Source organism: Pseudochaenichthys georgianus, chromosome 15 (assembly GCF_902827115.2).
Source record: "Pseudochaenichthys georgianus chromosome 15, fPseGeo1.2, whole genome shotgun sequence".
Lineage (NCBI taxonomy): Eukaryota > Metazoa > Chordata > Actinopteri > Perciformes > Channichthyidae > Pseudochaenichthys > Pseudochaenichthys georgianus.
Genome location: NC_047517.1, coordinates 22,707,818 through 22,726,815, shown reverse-complemented (window position 1 = coordinate 22,726,815; position 18,998 = coordinate 22,707,818). Strand labels below are relative to the sequence as shown.

At 40.5% G+C, this 18,998-nt stretch overlaps 1 protein-coding gene across 1 annotated transcript in view; it reads left to right on the top strand.

Annotated features, from left to right (window-relative positions):
- Window positions 1–18,998, top strand: part of lrrc1 (leucine rich repeat containing 1) — a 28,880-nt gene that overhangs the window by 4,415 nt on the left and 5,467 nt on the right. The window contains exons 2-10 of the mRNA XM_034100264.2: window positions 4,536–4,653; window positions 5,326–5,404; window positions 6,858–6,947; window positions 13,711–13,767; window positions 14,109–14,172; window positions 14,976–15,050; window positions 16,316–16,460; window positions 16,808–16,926; window positions 17,703–17,786. Coding sequence (XP_033956155.1) covers window positions 4,536–4,653; window positions 5,326–5,404; window positions 6,858–6,947; window positions 13,711–13,767; window positions 14,109–14,172; window positions 14,976–15,050; window positions 16,316–16,460; window positions 16,808–16,926; window positions 17,703–17,786 — 831 coding nt within the window. The remainder of the gene's footprint in view (window positions 1–4,535; window positions 4,654–5,325; window positions 5,405–6,857; window positions 6,948–13,710; window positions 13,768–14,108; window positions 14,173–14,975; window positions 15,051–16,315; window positions 16,461–16,807; window positions 16,927–17,702; window positions 17,787–18,998) is intronic.

The following is an 18,998-nucleotide window of genomic DNA, read 5'->3' as shown; positions in this document are numbered from 1 at the left end:
GCGAACTTGTTTTGCCGCACACAGAGAAAAGTGTCATGTATTTTACGTCATGCGATCGGCTCTCGCGATCGCCATGTTTAGAGAGCAATGAGCATGCGTATTAGAAAGTGTGTATCGGCCGATCTCGATCGGTGACCGATCGGAGCATCCCTACCAAAACGGTTGCTAATTCATTGTTTAAGTATCCCTTCTTTTGATGTAAAAAAACGGTTGGTTCCAGCTTCTCAAATGTGAAGATCTGGTGTATTTCTTCTTCTTATTATTATCTTTTATATCAGCATACATTACATCTGTGTTTTTTTTTGTTTTTTTTGTTGGATAAGCAAACTTCTAATTCAATCCGGAGAAGCTTTTTGGGGCCATTTTCAGGCCATTTAAAAATGCCTCACAGTGATGGAGAGAAGAACCCACAGTGAGTCAGGTTCGAGGTGTTTTGACATGTGTGGAAAGCTAAATATAGTGGTGTTATGAATCCCAGAAGCTGGTGGTTGAACTGACTCATGAAGAAGATTTTCTTGCAAAGAAAGAATGTTCATACAGTTGGTGCAGTTGTTGAGTTTCTGACATGTGGTTGTGGTTCAGACAGATTTAACCCTGGCCTCTGCTGTGATACATAATACCGTATGCATACATGTAACCTACATGTAACATAAGAAGCATTCAACATACGTCTTTTACTTTGGCTAAGTCTTTATGGCTGTAGGGTTTTGGCCCTGCTGAAAAAACGTTTTCTTCTTAAGGCTGATGTTTAACTTTAAATTTAGGCTAGAATTTTGATACATATCTAAAAACACGTCTGGTATTGTATACAAATGTTAAGGGATTTTTATGATATGTTGCAGACGGAGCAATAATCCATGCAGGCACTTCCAAAGAAACACCTTCATGCTTCTACTTGTTCTCTAACAAACAGTGCTGAAGGTGAAACTGAGGATTCAAACATTGACTCCAGAGCTGAGAGAATGGTTAATGTTTTCTGGACTCAGCCTGTTTTAGGTTTTGTGTCACACACAGGGTTGGGTTGTAACGGAATACATGTAACGGCGTTACGTAATCAGAATACACAAATCAAGTAACTGTATTCAGCTCGCGTTACATTTGAAAAACGAGTAATCTGATTACAGTTACTTTCGTAAACCTGAAGTACATTTTGGATTACTTATCGGAATTATTGGTGGAAAGATTTCCTCACAATATTTAATATGCATTACTAAAGGTACATCCGAATCATCACAGAGCACAAAACTACCGCCGCAGATGGACCAAAAAGGGGAGCGTTTGAAAAAAATGTGCGGGTCCGCTCAGTGAAACGATAACAACGAAACATGGAGGAACAAAAGTCTGCGTTTAAATCGTGTGTGTCGAGGTGTGTTGTTAAAACACATCAACCTGCGGTCGCTCTTCTGAAGGTAAACACAGTGAAGGCGGTGCGTGAAAGGCGGTGCGTGAAAGGCGGTGCGTGAAAGGCACTGCGCGCTCGTCTTCTCAGAGGCGGAGTTAACCCTCCCGCTGCCTCCTGGCGCTGCAGAGATTTCATGAAGTGAAGGCGGTTTTCCTTCTATAACACAGCTGCGGGCAGCAGATACTGTGAGTGTCACGGACATGAATTAATAGATCAAGGCAGACTGGTGCACACACTCTCCTGTTTTGCCAATCCGGTGCTTAAACAAGTATAGCTCTACACCCCTGGCCGAAATGTCCTTAAAATGAAGTCCGAGTTCGACATTTTAATTAATGTCCTGCCAACACTGGCAGGACAGAATGGACACGCCCGTTCTAAGCCGTGTCCTTCACTCCTCACATCCCAAGCTTCATCCCCAAAAAGTGTATTATGTTGTTACATCGTTTCAGATGTGATGTTTCAGTTGTGCTCTTGATAAGCCATTAAAACAGTAAAAACGCGTTCAGTTTCCTTTTGCTTTTTGTGTCTCCTGTTCACCAAAACATACCATCTATCTGTGATGGAAAAAGAAAGTAATCTAAAAGTAATCTGATTACGTAACTGTAACTGTATTCGGATTACTTTCAGAGCCATGTATTCAGTAATCAGTAACTGATTACATTTACAAAGTAACCCTCCCAACCCTGGTCACACATGGGTGATTGTTTGGGGCGTGGCCCTGAATGACACCAACAGGAAGAACAGGTTTGGTGTCACCGTCCCAATGCAAGACTCACACAAAAGATAGAGCGATGATGCAGAACAAATGTAGTTTTGCTCTTTGCTAGTCCTTGTTATGAAAAGCATTCGAATGAAACAGCCTCTGCTTTGTCTCGAGCTAGTCGTTTTGAATCCTTGATATTAAAGGATGCAGAGTACCTGCTGTGTTTGCATCCGGCTCTGATTGTTGTGTCAAAGGAGAAGCATAGTTCAAGTAGGAAGTCTGAGATGTTAACCATGATCAGCTGGAACTCTTTACCGGTTCACATCATTCAGGAAAATTCTCAAGTACATTTCAAAAGGTTGCTAAAAAATTATTTAAGTATTACAAAGTAAATTTGAACTGTGGCTATGTATGCATATATTATTATGTACACTTATTTGTATTTACTTTTGTTTGGCCTTAGGATGGCGATAATTGGATGACCATTTTAGTTTCCACTTCATTTCACTGTAAATTGCATGAAATTATGAGCTGTTTTGTTTTGTTTTAATTTTGTTGTATGTATGTTTATGTATGTTTTGAGTGTGTGAGGACCCCAGGAAGAATAGCCAATGCTCATGCTTGTGCTAATGGGGATCCTAATAAAGACATAACACATTATACAACTAACCGTAAAACTCAGTTTGTGTTATTTTGTTTTAATCTGCCACAGTTACGGTTGTTTTTGCTCAAATTAAACGAGTCTGTACACGCAAACACTGCCTTGAGGATATGATAGAAGGACACATCTTTAAGCTGTACACTTGAATACAAAACAGCACCCACTCTTTTATTGTTGCAAGCAAGTGAAATGTGAAGGTGTTTAAGGTGCAACAACTCAAACAAACAGTCATTGGTTGTGAGAGTAAAGGTTTGTTGACGATGGACTGTTTGAACTGTCTTAAGGCATTGCAATGACTTGTTCATTTTGTAATAGGGTGGGGTTGGACTACTGGACTCTTGGGTCTTATTTATTGTGCAAACATTATTAAAAGGTGATCTGTACCTGGATATGGCCTACAGATAATGAGCGTCCTGATCGAGAGTTCTTACTTCATTTACACTTAGCTGACATAAATCATAATCAGATGTGATGGTGACTATGGCTTTTATACACGGTTTTTTTTCCGATCTCACCAACATTAAACACCAAACACAATGTTACATTTACCGGAGCATGCAAAGGACAATCGGCTAATATAAAGTGGAACCAAAGGGAAACACCGTGCTAGTTTCCTCAAAATGTAAAGACACACTTTTTGTAAAGCCTGACATTGTTCCTCTACCATCCATTCGAAAGCCATACTAAACCTAACACCTGTTTGTTTTAGGCAGGTGGTATTAAAAGGCTTTTGCAGCTTGAATTGATGGCCAATGGTGACACATTGTTACGGAATAAAAGAGTACATTAAAGTCTTTAAGTACAAACCTGCAACTTATCAACTTGTTTGCTGGGAATACAAATCCATTATGTTGTCCTTGTTCAACAAGTGCAACAGGCTTGTTTAGAGAACAACGTTGTTTTTTCACCCACATTTAGATATATATATCAGCTGGGGACATACTTCAGCAACTTAAGTGATTGATTGTTTGAATGAGAAATGTATGTATTTAGAAACTGCGTTCATGGATGAGTAGTCATCACCAGCTGCCTTGAAACAGCAGGAAAAATACAAAGGCCAGAGGGGAAATGCATGAGTCGGCTTTTTCTGTTCATGCCAAAACATTCATGGAACCTGAAGCCATGTTGTAAGCTATACCTGCTTTACCACAACAGAGAACAACTCTGTCCGCTCTTGTTCAGAGCATCACGTTTATGCTTGTGATAATTGATTTTGCCTTTTTTAAAGGAGTGCAGCAAACGGAATCTTTTTATAATAAGTTCATTAGTAAGATGTGACAACTCCAAGAAATGTACGCGTTCTTGTCGCTCTGAAATTTAGTGTGGTAGTGTCAATAAAGCATAGTAGATAGGAGAGGGGTCTGTCATTTACACAGTCTAATAAATGGGAGATAAATTGGATAAACCTGTTATCAGATATCCATGGTTTGAATACAAATCTGAATACACACATTTCCTGTTCATTATAATTCCTCCAAATGGAATATCACTGATACAAATGAGTTCAGTCAACAAGTGTCCTATTGTTTAAGGTTGTACAAATGGAGCTTAGCAGTTAAAGAAGTGGACAAATAAAGACAGCATGTTGAGGCCGCAGTGATCCAAGTATGGAATTAGAGAATTTTGTATTTTTGGATGCATTTTTACAAAACAAGCTTTACATTCTGTATCCAGTTCAGGATGTATGTGTTGTCAAAGTGCATTTATCCCTTTGGATACCGTTTATTTTTTATTTTTAACTGAATGTGCTTTTCTTCTCACCTTTTCAGCCATTTTTCCAGCTGGTGAAACTAAGAAAACTTGGCCTGAGTGACAACGAGATCCAGAGACTTCCTCCAGAGATAGCAAACTTCATGCAGCTGGTAGAACTGGATGTCTCTCGAAATGGTAAGAATGGAAAACACTGATATACCCAAGCAGTACAAAAGTAGACTAGAATAATAGAACGCATACCCATTTGTTACATTTTACACTTCATAACTGTGTTTCTAAGTATATTTTCCTTGCCTGTGCGAAGAATATATCTTTACAGTTGAGCAACACAGCACTAAGTTCAGCGAATGAATCACAATGACAGATTTATTCCTCCTCAGTGAAGCTGTTGCAACAAACGCATAAAAATAAAGCATGGCTTGCATTAAGCCTGAATCTGAAGAGTCGTTTGAATATACCCGAACATATTCCTTTAGATACACTTGAGAGGTTCGTCCTGCAACAGAGCGGGCTGTGAAACTATACGCAGACGGTAAAAGAGAGACCAACATTTGTTTGCTTTTTTTATTAAATTAAAATGTTTTAAATGATGGTTAATCCTTTTTGGTCAACATTTAATCCACTGTACTTAACTATTAAATAATAATCAGGTCTTTTTTTAAACCACTTTTGACATTTCTGAATAATATCTGCACCTTTTAAATCTTTTAAGTGTTTTTATGTTGCATCACCCACATTTAAAGCAACTGTCAATAACATATTATCTTGACCTGTATTATTTAAGTGCTGCAGACTGTGTTGTTTTTATTTTTGATTAAGAGATGTTTTGTCTTTTCTCTTCATTAGATATAATTGAAATTCCAGAGAGCATTTCGTACTGCAAAGCCCTCCAAGTGGCAGACTTCAGTGGGAATCCACTGACAAGGTAGTCCTCCAGATAATGCTGTTTTTTACTGACTACAAATTCATAATTAAAACTTCTATGTTTTTCTGTTAAAAAAAAATTCTGTTTCAAAGTTGCTTAATAAAACAAAGACATTTCTTATATCCTTTATATTCATCGATCTTTCCCCAAAAGAACCGGTTCACTAAAAGAAAAATCAATACAAAACAGGATTACATCTTCAAACATTTCTAAAAATAATGTTTCTTTTTGAAAAGGGATTTCTGTTTCTGCATCGTGGATTTTATAAGACCCCCTGCTGTTGTGAACTTTCACACCCCTTGCATGAGAGATTGCATATTGTGCAAACATATGCATTTTATCGTGTGGTTGAGACTAAATCTAATTAGCATCTCAGCAGGCGCTTAATCACATTGCTTTGTTGAAAACAGTTGAGGAGGCAACAATGACAATTATTACAAACACTTTGGTGTACTTTTCAAGTGCAAACAAGCTTGCACACGGAAAAACAAGCAACGTTTTTTTCCAGCACAATTGTAGTCTAGTTTTCCACCCAGTTATTAGTCTTATTTTAACCATTTGATAGGAAAGGTACATGTCCGGCTAAATATATAGCATGGCCCATTCTAATTGTTGACTATTTTGCTGTGTTTCTTGACTTACATGCTTTTGTTCTGACATTATCAGAATATAGGAATATCTATGATTTAGTTGTTTGTATTGGCTCTGTTATCAAAGGTCATTTGAGGATTGCTGGCAGGTTCCAGTTTAAATTAACGTGCACACAAGTTGTCGATCATTTTCTTAGGTAACATACAATAGAATAGAAAGCTCTATTATTTTCATTATACAAAAAACCTACCTGTCTAATTTCAAGGCTTTAAAATGAGTGAATTCAATATGATCTTACATTACTCCCAACATTGAATACAAATAGAACATATGTAACTTTTTTCTCACCAGCCCTTATTCATGTATATAGTTTAACAACATCAAATCAAAATGCACTATCGTCCATTTAGGGACTTGACTTTGAATTGCCTTTCTTCACATACTGCTAACGTCATAGACTTTTTTGTGGCAGCCTTGTGCATCTAGTTTAACTAAACTATTGCTGAAATAAGTCCAGGAGCATACAATAAATTATCCTGTGTAATCACAGCCTGACATCCTGGAGTTGAACAGGAATCTCTTGACTCTTTTTGTTCCTTTTTTGATGTTTATACACAAGTTAAAACATTTGGTTGTATGTAGGAGATCATAAAAAAAGGGCAAGGCCGAGTGCAAAGATGAAAAGGAACATGCAGAGATAAACTTTATCAACGTATGGCTTAAGTGTGGTAAACTGTTGCTTGACATTACTTAAGTTCATTACACACCAGCCATAAAGAAATGACCAAAATATTTATTAAAAGAGTTTTAACAAAATAATGATCTGTGTGTCATCCTCTCACATGTCTTTGTATTTTTCCAGGTTACCTGAAAGTTTTCCGGAGCTGAGGAATCTCACATGCCTTTCCATCAATGATATTTCATTGCAAGTGCTTCCTGAGAACATCGGGAAGTGAGTAAACGCACCATTTCATCATACTTGTTCTGACATGTTGAGTTTATCTGGCCTTTGCCAGTAAAACATTTCCACACAGTTTAATAGCAGCCCCAGGTTAATATAATGTAACGTTGTCATCAAGGTCAACTTAGGCTGCGTTCACACAGGAGTGGTTGGATTGTGTCGGTACTTGTAAATGGATTTACTGAAACATATTTAGTCCAAAATCAGGTTATTGAGCAGCTACCTGTCAGTCCATTTCCCCAATATGGTCACAAGCAGAAAATTGTGATGAACGTTGATCTATAGTGACATAAAAGTCGCATATTTATGTATATATAATATACCTTGCTTTATATCTTGTTATTGTTAATTTGTAAATTCAACATGTACATTTTCTACTTTCTTTCACATTTTTATTGTACAATGCCATGTCTTCTTATGCTGCTGCGACACAAAAATTTCCCAAATTGAGATCAATAAAGTTCTATCTCATCTCTCTTATCTCTTATGAATGCCAATATCACTGTCCAGATTGAGGCTGCATTGAGAAATCCAAGCATAAGAAGTAAAAAAAAAAAAAAAAGCAATTCAAAGCGAGTTTGCTGTTCATACTGTTATCAAAAAAAGCTTTCGGAGTTTGCTCTTCGGCTTCTTTTGCCTGCAGAGTGAACTTAGCCTTTTGGTCATGTAATGTCCCGCCTGCCTCTCTTTGCATCTCCTTGTCTCACAATTTGCTTCTGCCTTCTGTCTGGCTATGGTAATCCTCACATTTACCTATGATTGCATTTTATTCAAAGTGTTGTACATTTCTATTGTCTCCTTTTCCCCTGATACTAATCATTTGTACTAAAATCTCATGACATTGGGGAAACCCACCAACCAAACTGCTCCACACAGACATCAGTCAGTGTCCTCTCCTTGTCACATTGTCTTTGTTCATAAAAGGTTTTTTTTCTGAGCTGGCATATCATCTGCTGCAGTTAAGACACATGTCTGGCCATGGCTATTCCCATGGGGTCTCTCTTATTATAATTTGATTTAATAAGGCAACTATGTGCTTTTTGGTCAAATTGCCACAAGGGATGTTTTTAGTAGTTAGGAGTTCAGAGGAAACTGAATTTAAATCCATTCAGGGAGGGATTTGAAAGGATAACATTACTAGACATGCACGTTTGTTTAGAAATGTTGACAATATCCTGACATTCGACTGATTTTAAAAGGCACTCGACTGCTGAGAAAGTCAGACACTTGATTTTTTAAACACATTACACAATGTTATCCTAATGTACTTTTAAAGATAGAATTACAAGAAACACATGTCAATAAAGTCATGTTCTGAAAAGGCATTTTCTCGTTTTCTCCCACTTGTCCAGTAGTACTTTTTAAACTATTATTGGCAGTGCTCTGGATGGCATATTTTAACCATTAGATAACTGTTGAACGCATTGAAGCTAAACTAAACAGAGATGTGTCTTGGCTTGCCATGCTGCCTTACATTAAGCATTACTGCGGAACCTCTCAGGGATGATGCATGCACGCACACTGAATGAAAGCTTGGCTGTGATTCCATCCATCCATCCATCTTCTCCCGCTTATCCGTGGTCGGGTCGCGGGGGTAGCAGTTCCAGCAGAGAGCCCCAAACTTTCTTTTCCCTGGCGACATCAACCAGCTCTGACTGGGGGATCCCAAGGCGCTCCCAGGCCAGCGAAGAGATATAATCCCTCCACCTGGTCCTAGGTCTACCCCTTGGTCTCTTCCCAGCTGGACGTGCCTGGAACACCTCCCTAGGGAGGCGCCCAGGTGGCATCCTAACTAGGTGCCCGAACCACCTCAACTGGCTTCTTTCGACGCGAAGGAGGAGCGGCTCAACTCCGAGTCCCTCCCTGATGACCGAACTTCTCACCTTATCTCTAAGGGAGACACCAGCCACCCGGCGGAGGAAACCCATCTCGGCCGCTTGTATCCGCGATCTCGTTCTTTCGGTCATGACCCATCCTTCATGACCATAGGTGAGGGTAGGAACGAAAATGGCCCGGTAGACAGAGAGCTTTGCCTTCCGGCTCAGCTCCCTTTTCGTCACAACGGTGCGGTAAAGCGACTGCAATACCGCTCCCGCTGCTCCGATTCTCCGGCCCATCTCACGCTCCATTGATCCCTCACTCGAGAACAAGACCCCGAGATACTTGAACTCCTTCACTTGGGGTAAGGACTCATTCCCTACTTGGAGTGGACAGTCCATCGGTTTCCTGCTGAGAACCATGGCCTCAGATTTGGAGGTGCTGATCCTCATCCCAGCCGCTTCACACTCGGTTGCGAACCGATCCAGTGAGTGCTGAAGGTCGCAGACCGATGAAGCCATCAGAACCACATCATCTGCAAAAAGCAGTGGTGCAATCCTTAGTCCACCGAACTGCAGACCCCCCCCCCCACGACTACGCCTCGAAATCCGATCCATGTATATTACAAACAGGATTGGTGACAAAGCGCAGCCCTGGCGGAGGCCAACCCTCACCGGAAATGGGTCCGACTTACTGCCGAGGACCCGGACACAGCTCTCGCTTTGGGAGTACAGAGATTGGATGGCCCTGAGTAGAGACCCCCTCACCCCATACTCCCGCAGCACCTCCCACAGTAACTCCCTGGGAACCCGGTCATACGCCTTCTCCAAGTCTACAAAACACATGTAGACCGGATAAGCGTACTCCCAGGCCCCCTCCAGGATCCTTGCGAGAGTAAAAAGCTGATCCGTCGTTCCACGACCAGGACGGAATCCGCATTGTTCCTCCTCAATCTGAGGTTCGACAATCGGCCTGACCCTCCTTTCGAGTACCTTGGAGTAAACTTTCCCGGGGAGGCTGAGTAGTGTGATGCCTCTGTAATTGGCACACACCCTCTGATCCCCCTTTTTGAAAAGGGGGACCACCACCCCGGTCTGCCACTCCTTCGGTACCGTTTCCGACTTCCACGCAACGTTGATGAGACGTGTCAACCATGACAGTCCCTCAACACCCAGAGCCTTCAGCATTTCCGGGCGGATCTCATCCACCCCCGGGGCTTTGCCACTGTGGAGTTGTATGACGACCTCAGTGACCTCCCCCCGGGAGATTGGCGTTGATCCCCCGTCATACTCCAGCTCTGCCTCTAACATAGAGGGCGGAGTTGTCGGGTTCAGGAGTTCCTCAAAGTGTTCCTTCCAACGTCCCAACACTCCATCAGTTGAGGTCAACAACGTCCCATCCTTACTGTACACAGCTTGGATGGTTCCCTGCTTCCCCCTCCTGAGGTGTCGGACAGTTTTCCAGAACAACTTTGGTGCCGCCCGAAAGTCCTTCTCCATGTCTTCTCCGAACTTCTCCCACACCCGCTGCTTTGCCTCGGCCACGGATGAGGCTGCTGCCCTTCGGGCCTGTCGGTACCTTGCAACTGCTTCGGGAGTCCCCCGGGATAACAAATCCCTGAAGGCCTCCTTCTTCAGTCGGACGGCTTCCCTGACCACCGGTGTCCACCAGGAGGTTCGAGGGTTACCGCCCCTTGAGGCACCTAAGACCTTGAGACCACAACTCCCCACCGCGGCTTCGGCAATAGAGGCTTTGAACACCGACCACTCTGGTTCAATGTCCCCAACCTCCACAGGAATGCCCGAAAAGCTCCGCCGGAGGTGTGAGTTGAAGGCCTCCTGAACTTGGGCCTCCTCCAGACGTTCCCAGTTCACCCGAACTACACGTTTGGGCTTACCAGGTCTATCCAGAGGCTTCCCCCGCCACTCGACCCAACTCACCACCAGATGGTGATCAGTTGACACTGTGATGTGATGTGTGTGGCTGTGATTCAATAAAAGGATTTTATTTTGCTCCTTTAGTGATCATAAATCTAGATTATTGATTTTTAAATAATGCTTTGCGTCTGATAGATGGGCCTTTTAAACTCAATGTTAATCTGATGTTGGACACACAGCATTTGGCTCAGTGATGGACCTGAATTAGATTCCATGCAAGACACAAAACACCAGATGGATTTTCTGATGAAGATCCATACTGTAATGGATTATAGATGCATGGGCTAAAATTAGGCAAAAATGTTGCCTGTGTTGAGTCAGGCTGCAACAAAAAGATTATTCTTAGTTATCAAAAATTCTGCCGATTAGTTTCTTGATTAATCGCTTGGTTTATAAAATGTCAGAAAATAGGAAAAACGGTCAAGGTGACATCTTTAAATGTCTTGTATTGACCAATTATATTTCATTTACTAAGATATAAAATCTCAATCATTTATAGACATTTAAGGAGGAGCCTGTGACCTAAGATTTTCATCGTCATAACTACACTGTAGCTATGTACGTATGACCAATAAAAGCCTTGAACATTTACATGAAACTTCTGTTACCTGTTCTTTATGTTGTAGATCTTTCTGTTGTTACATCCAGCTAATGCTCATCCAACTCTAAACAGATAAAGACCAAATGAGGATTAAAGCTTGTGTTTTCATTGGAAATGTCTTAGATACACTTCTGTTTTGTGGTGAGTCTTCTTGTAAACCATGTGCTACCTAACAACACAGTATTGTATGTATTCAAATGCACTCGGCTCCAAAAATATTTATCTTAGAAAAAAACTGCATCCCTTTAGAAGTCTTCAAGTTCATATTGTTCATGTTTTTCTTTTTTACCATGGCAACTGCTATAAACTGAATATAGACGGGCAGCTGTGATGTAAATCTTTGTATATGATATACCACTTTCCTCCCGATGAAGTCAGTTGGGGTTAACAAGATCTCCTTACACCCTTTTTCTCATGGTACGGCATGTGCCCCACATATGTCCCATATCAATCTTACATAATGTGCTGACTTAAGGCCTGCTCTCTGTCAAGGGAAGAGGGTAATGAAAAACATGGTGTGGGTTTTTAGAAGAGGATAAGATTAGCGTTCAAAGGTTAAATGACATCAGTGGTTATTACCCAGAGATGGAGAGGTTTTCTGACCAAAAGCTTTTACAGAAACCGGAGACACTTGATGCAGTTTGTTGTGGCTGTTTTCATCATCTCTCCATCCATCTTCTGCGGTGAATGTAAAACACAAGATTAAGGCTGCGGCCCCACGAGGACGAAAACGGATAAACGCATAGGATTAACGCAAACGCAATCGCAAACGGCTTCCGTCCACATGCAATAATTATCCGGATAGTGTCTGCCCACACGAGACCGCTCCGTTTAGCTACATATGCAGGAGCCTCTACGTGGCGCTGTAACTTCCTCCACAAAAGCAGCGAAGAAGCATGGTTGTCATGGTTGCCCTTCTGTTTATTCTCCGCGGTGGGCGCCGAGGGAACCGGGCAGAGTTTTTCGCCAGTCAGCGTGTATTAAAGTTGAAATCTTCCGGACAAAATTATAAAAGTGCCGGTCAAAGGTCTTCTTTGTTATTTATTGAGCTTTAAAACAAATGAATAACGACTCTATATAATATAATGATAAAATACACGGAGCCTCTCTTTTTCCTCCCTCTCTTCAGACAGCGCCAGTGTCTGTCTCATGCAGCAGCTCATCCAGTAATCAGTGACCCGGCCGACTGTAAAAATAAACTAGTTTAGGGAGTTTGAGAGGTAATTAAAATAGCTAAGGGTGATGATCTGACTTGAAGTGTGTGTTTTGCTGCAGCGGGAGGAGCTGCAGGTGAGCAGAGCTGCGTGTCTCCGTCCTGTCAGATTAGACTTCACTCGCGAGAGAAAGATAAATAATCTGAATTCAGGGTGCAGTTTACTTTGACGTGGGGGTGAGCAGCAGAGGTGGGGAGAGGCGGGGCTATTGCCTCATCATTATTGCTGTAGATGTTGCACAAACAACTGTAGCATGGTCAATAGCGTCCGGAGCACGATAGCAACTCTGCGATCCGCCATTGTTGTTGTTGTTGGTGGCGAAACACTTCAGCACTGGCGCGGGTTAAGCGGAGGTGAGCAGAAGAGGTGGGGAGAGGCGGGGCTATTGCGCAATCACTATCAGTGATCTGAAAATGTCCGTATAGGGCGCACACACGGAGCCGTTTGACCCCCCAGAGAGTTGCGTATGCCTTTCTATCCACCTTGGGACCCGTTGTCGTTTCCTCAGTCGTTTAGTGCCATATTCGGTCGTCCTCGTGTGGCCGAACGGTCTATATGACACTAAACAGTAACGCAAACGACCAAATTCGTCCTCGTGGGGCCGCAGCCTAAGGGAAAGTGGCTGTTACACATCATGTTGTCACACTTCAAACATACCTACTGGATTAGGTTAATCCCCTCAAGCCCAAGTCAAACATGTATTGCTCACGTTGTGAATGGAAAGGCTTTGTGTTGACTCTCTCTGACCATCTCTAATCCCACACCAGAGTTATTTAGATCAACAAGATGAACTTTGTGCTGTACTAGTTGTCATAAAACGCTCCATTAATTGGGTGCGTGTCCGGTACTGAGGCATGCATAACCAGCAGTGCAATAACACAACCTTGTACTTTGGTCTATGACAGCCATTTAGACATTTTTCATCTTCTTTTAAAGCATGCAGTCGTTGTTTATGCTGCCGTGATTTTACGGCCCCGATAACACTGACACGCCTCCAAAGTACTTCCTGTTCTCAGATATCTGATTGCAAGGAGACATTTCGCAACCGTGTTTGGCATTCGCTAAAATCTCTTTGTTGATCATGTATAATCATTATCTGTGATGGTATTATGAGTTTATAGAAACTACAGTTCGTGGCATTTAAAAAGACGTTTAATAATCTCTCTTTTCCCCCTTCTTTGCAGTCTTTCCAATTTGGTATCACTAGAACTCAGAGAAAATCTGCTCACATTCCTACCAGAGTAAGTATTCAATCAACTGCACTTTCTACATAATCAGTTTTTATTATAATACGTTATCATACAGCAAATGCAAGACCCTTCATACCAGACTCTCAATCTACAACAAACAAAAAAGACAACATAACACCACTATATACTGACACTTTAAAGTAACAATCATTTCAATAATAATCACATTATAATCATCCAAAATATACTTTGTCTGCAAGTATTTATCCAATTTCTTTGGATTTGAATCGTTACATTTTTTTAAAGTAGTTCTATCTTGAATCAAACCTATTATTCAAACTATGCTTACATTTCCTAATCACTGTATATTAATTTCCACGTGTCATCCACAGGTCACTATCCATGCTCCATAGACTTGAAGAGCTGGACCTAGGAAATAATGAACTATACAATTTGGTAAGTTGTGTTTTTTCTTTCTTCTGGATGCCAGGAAATGTGAGCAAAATAAACTTTTCCTTTTTTCTTGTCAAGTCAAAGTAGATTAGCATCCCTTGAGAACAGCTTTCTCTTCTTATCACTCAGATGTGAGGGCGGCCATCTGCTTTGAGCTTTGGCTCTTAGTTGTAATCACATAATGTATGAGCAGCCGGACTCCCATGGTGAATGATTTACTCGCAGACAAAGCAAAGTTAGACTGTCAAGAAATGAGTCTTTTGTGTTTAATTGTATTTATAAGTTATCATGTGTACATTGCACTGCAGTTATTTACTTAGTTGGATGAGTTTTCTTCTGCTCTCGGTTTTGGGTATTGATATATTCTACAGTTCTAAAAGTGTACTGCATTGGCACACTGTTAACACCTCAAATAAATGTGTTGAATATACAAATTCAAAATAAGTTATGTTTTTCATATACATTTTAATTGTGTTCTTTGAATTGATATTGAGAAACAAAAACAAATACACTTGTGTAGCCCCGAACTCTTGGAGGATTAGAAGTATATGGAGTAAATGACCCTTTTTACATTGACCGTTAGTGCTCATGCCTCCATTAGGCTGGACGTTGCTATGTGCAGACTACATTTTTGATTTAATTTAGAATTAAATGAAACAAGTTAATAAATAAATCAATGTTAAATGTAATTTAATTGAAGTTACAAATCAGCTCACTTATGTGATACATCAATGCTTTGCTGTGTGTTTTTCTTCTGTTTTCCCAGCTCTCATTGTCTCTCCTTTCATTTTCTTCCTCCCACACAGCCAGAGTCAATAGGCTGTCTTGTGAGCCTCAAGGACTTGTGGCTGGATGGAAACCAGTTGGCTGAAATCCCCTCAGTGAGCTAATCAATTTCTCTCTTATATTTGATTATCTGATTTTCTCTGTATTGATCAGAGAACCACCATTTCATATAGTTATATTTATTGTAATTTAGTGGTGCACGATAATTATCGGCCCGATAATTATCGGTCCGATATTAGGAATTATGACATCATCCCGATAAACCCGATAAAAGTATTAATAGCCCCGATAATATACAATATATTTTTTGTATAAAAAAAAGAAAGAAATACTGCTGTGTGGGTGGATTGGGATGAGGGGCGCTTGTTTTTCACTCGGCTCCTCCCGTTTTGCCAGTACTGTGATAGTGGTTTAGGAAGAGGGGAGTTTTTCACAAATCCAGCGCTCCCTAACTCATGCCTGGCTGTGACGTAAATGGTGTGCGGCCGTGAAGCCAGGACAGTAAACAAACATGTCGTCGGTAGTATGGGACTATTTCAAAGTTTCAGAGTTAGATAGTTCGCTTGCTATTTGTATTAACAGATGCAATGCAGAAGTTCCACGAGGAGGGAAAAAGGCAACGAGCTATAATACTTCCAACCTGATTAGTCACTTGAAACATCGCCATCGCTACGATGGTGTGTTAACAGCGTGCGAAGACGCCTGCGCTGCTAAACTAGCGGCGAATCCAAAGCCAGCTGCAAAGGCACCGGGGCTTTTACCTATCGACGAGGCTTTTGAAAAAGACAAGAAGTTTGCCAGATTTGTTTGGGAAAATAAATATGGTCACTTTGAAGAGTCAAAACTGTTCTTGGCTTTGTTTTGTTCATAGTAGTAATGCTCATGTCATTTGCTCACTACTAGTCTTTTTTTTACCACCAGGTGTGCAAAAACTACAGGTACATTTAATATATATATTATATTATTATCGGTTATCGTTATCGGTCTTGAGAAGCAGGAAGGTATCGGTATCGGTTTCAAAAAACCAATATCGTGCATCCCTAATTTATTGTATTTCGATATAATTAGAAAATACAATTTATCTTATCCATCCCAAGAAAAAACAAATGCTGCCTTGGTGTCATGTTGGCCAACACCCTGAAACGTAGTTCAGTAACTATGATATATTATGCAATCTTAGTTAAAAAAAAAATATATATTTTTTTTTTCTTTTAAAAGTATTTATTTTGATAATAGCATCAGTGTGGTCACCACACCCAAGTCCTGAGATAAAGCTTGTGCTAATGCATAAACGTGATGGATTACTCTCTGCTTTTAGAGTGTATTTTTGTTTACAACCAGTCTCTGCTCTGAATTTTAGGAGATGGGCAGGATGAAAAGCATGTTGTGTCTGGATGTATCAGAAAATAAAATGGAGCGACTTCCAGAGGAGTTAGGAGGCCTGACGTCGCTCACTGACCTGCTGGTGTCTCAGAACCTCATCGATGAGCTGCCAGAAAGCATAGGTAGGCATGGCAACCCTCCTAGCTCTTTATTATACGAATCTGTCATAAGAGCTTTTCTTGTGTATCGTCAGATTACCTTACCTATTTTCTCCTCATTGGGTAATTTCACATATGCTAAATAATAGATATTTACTAAAGTTTCATTCAAAATGGCATGTTCATAATAGAAAACCCATTGAACATAATATGTTCAACGTGCCAAGCTTTGGTGTGAAAACAACCCACTTGAAGTACATATTCAAGCTCACTAGTACTTTCTCTCAGTACCACAGTAACTGCGTCATTAGCCTGCGAGACTGCCATGTTTGTCTGATTAATATATATAATGTTTGCTTCTCTCTCTGCAGGAAAGCTACGGAAACTGTCTATATTGAAAGCTGATCAGAATAGGCTAACGTATCTCCCAGAGAGCATCGGTAACTGTGAAAGCCTGACTGAACTCGTGCTCACAGAGAACCAGCTGCAGGTATGTTACAACTTCTTTAAACATGTAAAGAACATCTGTCAGTTATTTTACAGATTGTGGCTTATTGTAACTAACTTGAAAATAGCTGTGGGCAACACCAATTTCCAAACCTTAAAAAGACTTACTTGCATATCTGTATAACTCTTTTCAATTAACTTTTACCAGGTACTTGGCACATAAATACAGTTAATATGAAAGCAGTACATTACATAAAGGTTTTGGTATAATGAAAGAATAAAGATCTCATCCTCATGACAAATTATATCCAATTATTATAGATTTGTTTGTTTGTGCCTTTTACCTTCATCCACTGTGGTGAAAAATGCATTTTGAGTCATTCAATGGCTAGAAAAAGCATTCAATAACCTGCCTTTTGTGCTATGTTTTTAAACCGTCTGGAGCTTAACACTGATATGTAAAACATCTGGAATATGACAATAAAATATACATTTCCCACAGAGATAGAAAGCCACATTCAGGGGATGCATACAGTATGTATGTTTTTCTGTTTTGTGTGTGAGTAAATGTAGCGCCTGTCTGAGAAAAACATCTCCTTTTGTGTCTGTGCATGAGAGCACTGCACTGTGCTGAATACACATGGAGGATTTAATTGTGTATATTGTCCTTGGAACAATTGACACATGGGACACACGGTTCAATAAATAAGTTACAAACCAGAAAAGGAAATACTCTTGTTGTGCCTTTATGGTTATTAAGCTTCCAGTGTTTTTAAAACTCACTATTTTGCTTTAATTGTTGACATTCCTTCATTTCAGAGTTTGCCTAGGAGTATCGGGAAATTAAAGCGAGTTTCCAACTTCAACTGTGACAGAAACCAGCTAACGTCATTACCGAAAGAGGTAAGCTTCGCATATATCTTTGTATTTCAAATGTTTTTTTAGTGTAAATCCATTGAGTGTTATAAGAAGCAATTAATGAAACTGACTATAAAACTCTAAAGGTAAAGTTGTACATTTACACTAAATATAACATTGTAAGTTTTGTTCCCTCAGGATAATTACTTGTGCAGGTGTCAGTGTAAACATGCCTGAAGATGTTGCTCTGCCAGCCTGTAGATGGCACACATTGATACATTCAACATCTCCAGGTCTAAGCAGCAGCAGCTGATTGTAATTTTAGGTCGATAAGGGTCACGGTTTAGATTGACACATCTGATGACATACATATGTGACCCGCTCTATCGAAATCAGTCGGAAGTCGCAACGGCTCATTTAAAAAATAAACGTGGATTTGCGTAAAAAACTGCCGCCCCCCCTCCCTCCGGCTGACATTATGAATGTACGCGTATAGTAATCATAGATAACACGGCAGGGTCTGTTACAGTTTGTTTTCATCTGATTTCAATTAAACAGAGTCTTGGCTTTCAGAATATTAAACTTGTTTTGGCAAATTCAGATGATAAATACAACTTTGAAGCTTCGGCATAATTACAAGCGGAGAACGGAGTAACTTAACGTCACAGCAGGCACAACAACAGCCGGTGTTTCTCGTGAGTGTTTTCCCCGGGAAACAAACACAATACACACAAATGCAAAATTACACAAACACAAACACACACACACGTACACGTACACACACACACACACACACACACACACACACACACACACACACACACACACACACACACACACACACACACACACACACACACACACACACACACACACACACACACACACACACACACACACACACACACACACACACACACACACACACACACACACACACACACACACACACACACACACACTCGCGAGCTTCCCCCAGACCAGTAATCCAAACGAAAATATCTTCCCTCCCTAGTATTTTGATAATTTGCTAATAATCAATCAGATAGAGGAAACTTTAAAGGCCTTTTTCTCAAAATGGTGACTCGGTGACACTCATTATATAATGTGACATATTTCGCTTAATATTTTGAGTACAACAACAATCCTGATATCATTAGAAAGCTAGGAATATCCTCTTTCCAACAGTGTATACAACTCAAAATGTGTCTTCGGGTCAATGCGACTGATTTCGATAGAGCAGGTCACATATAACAT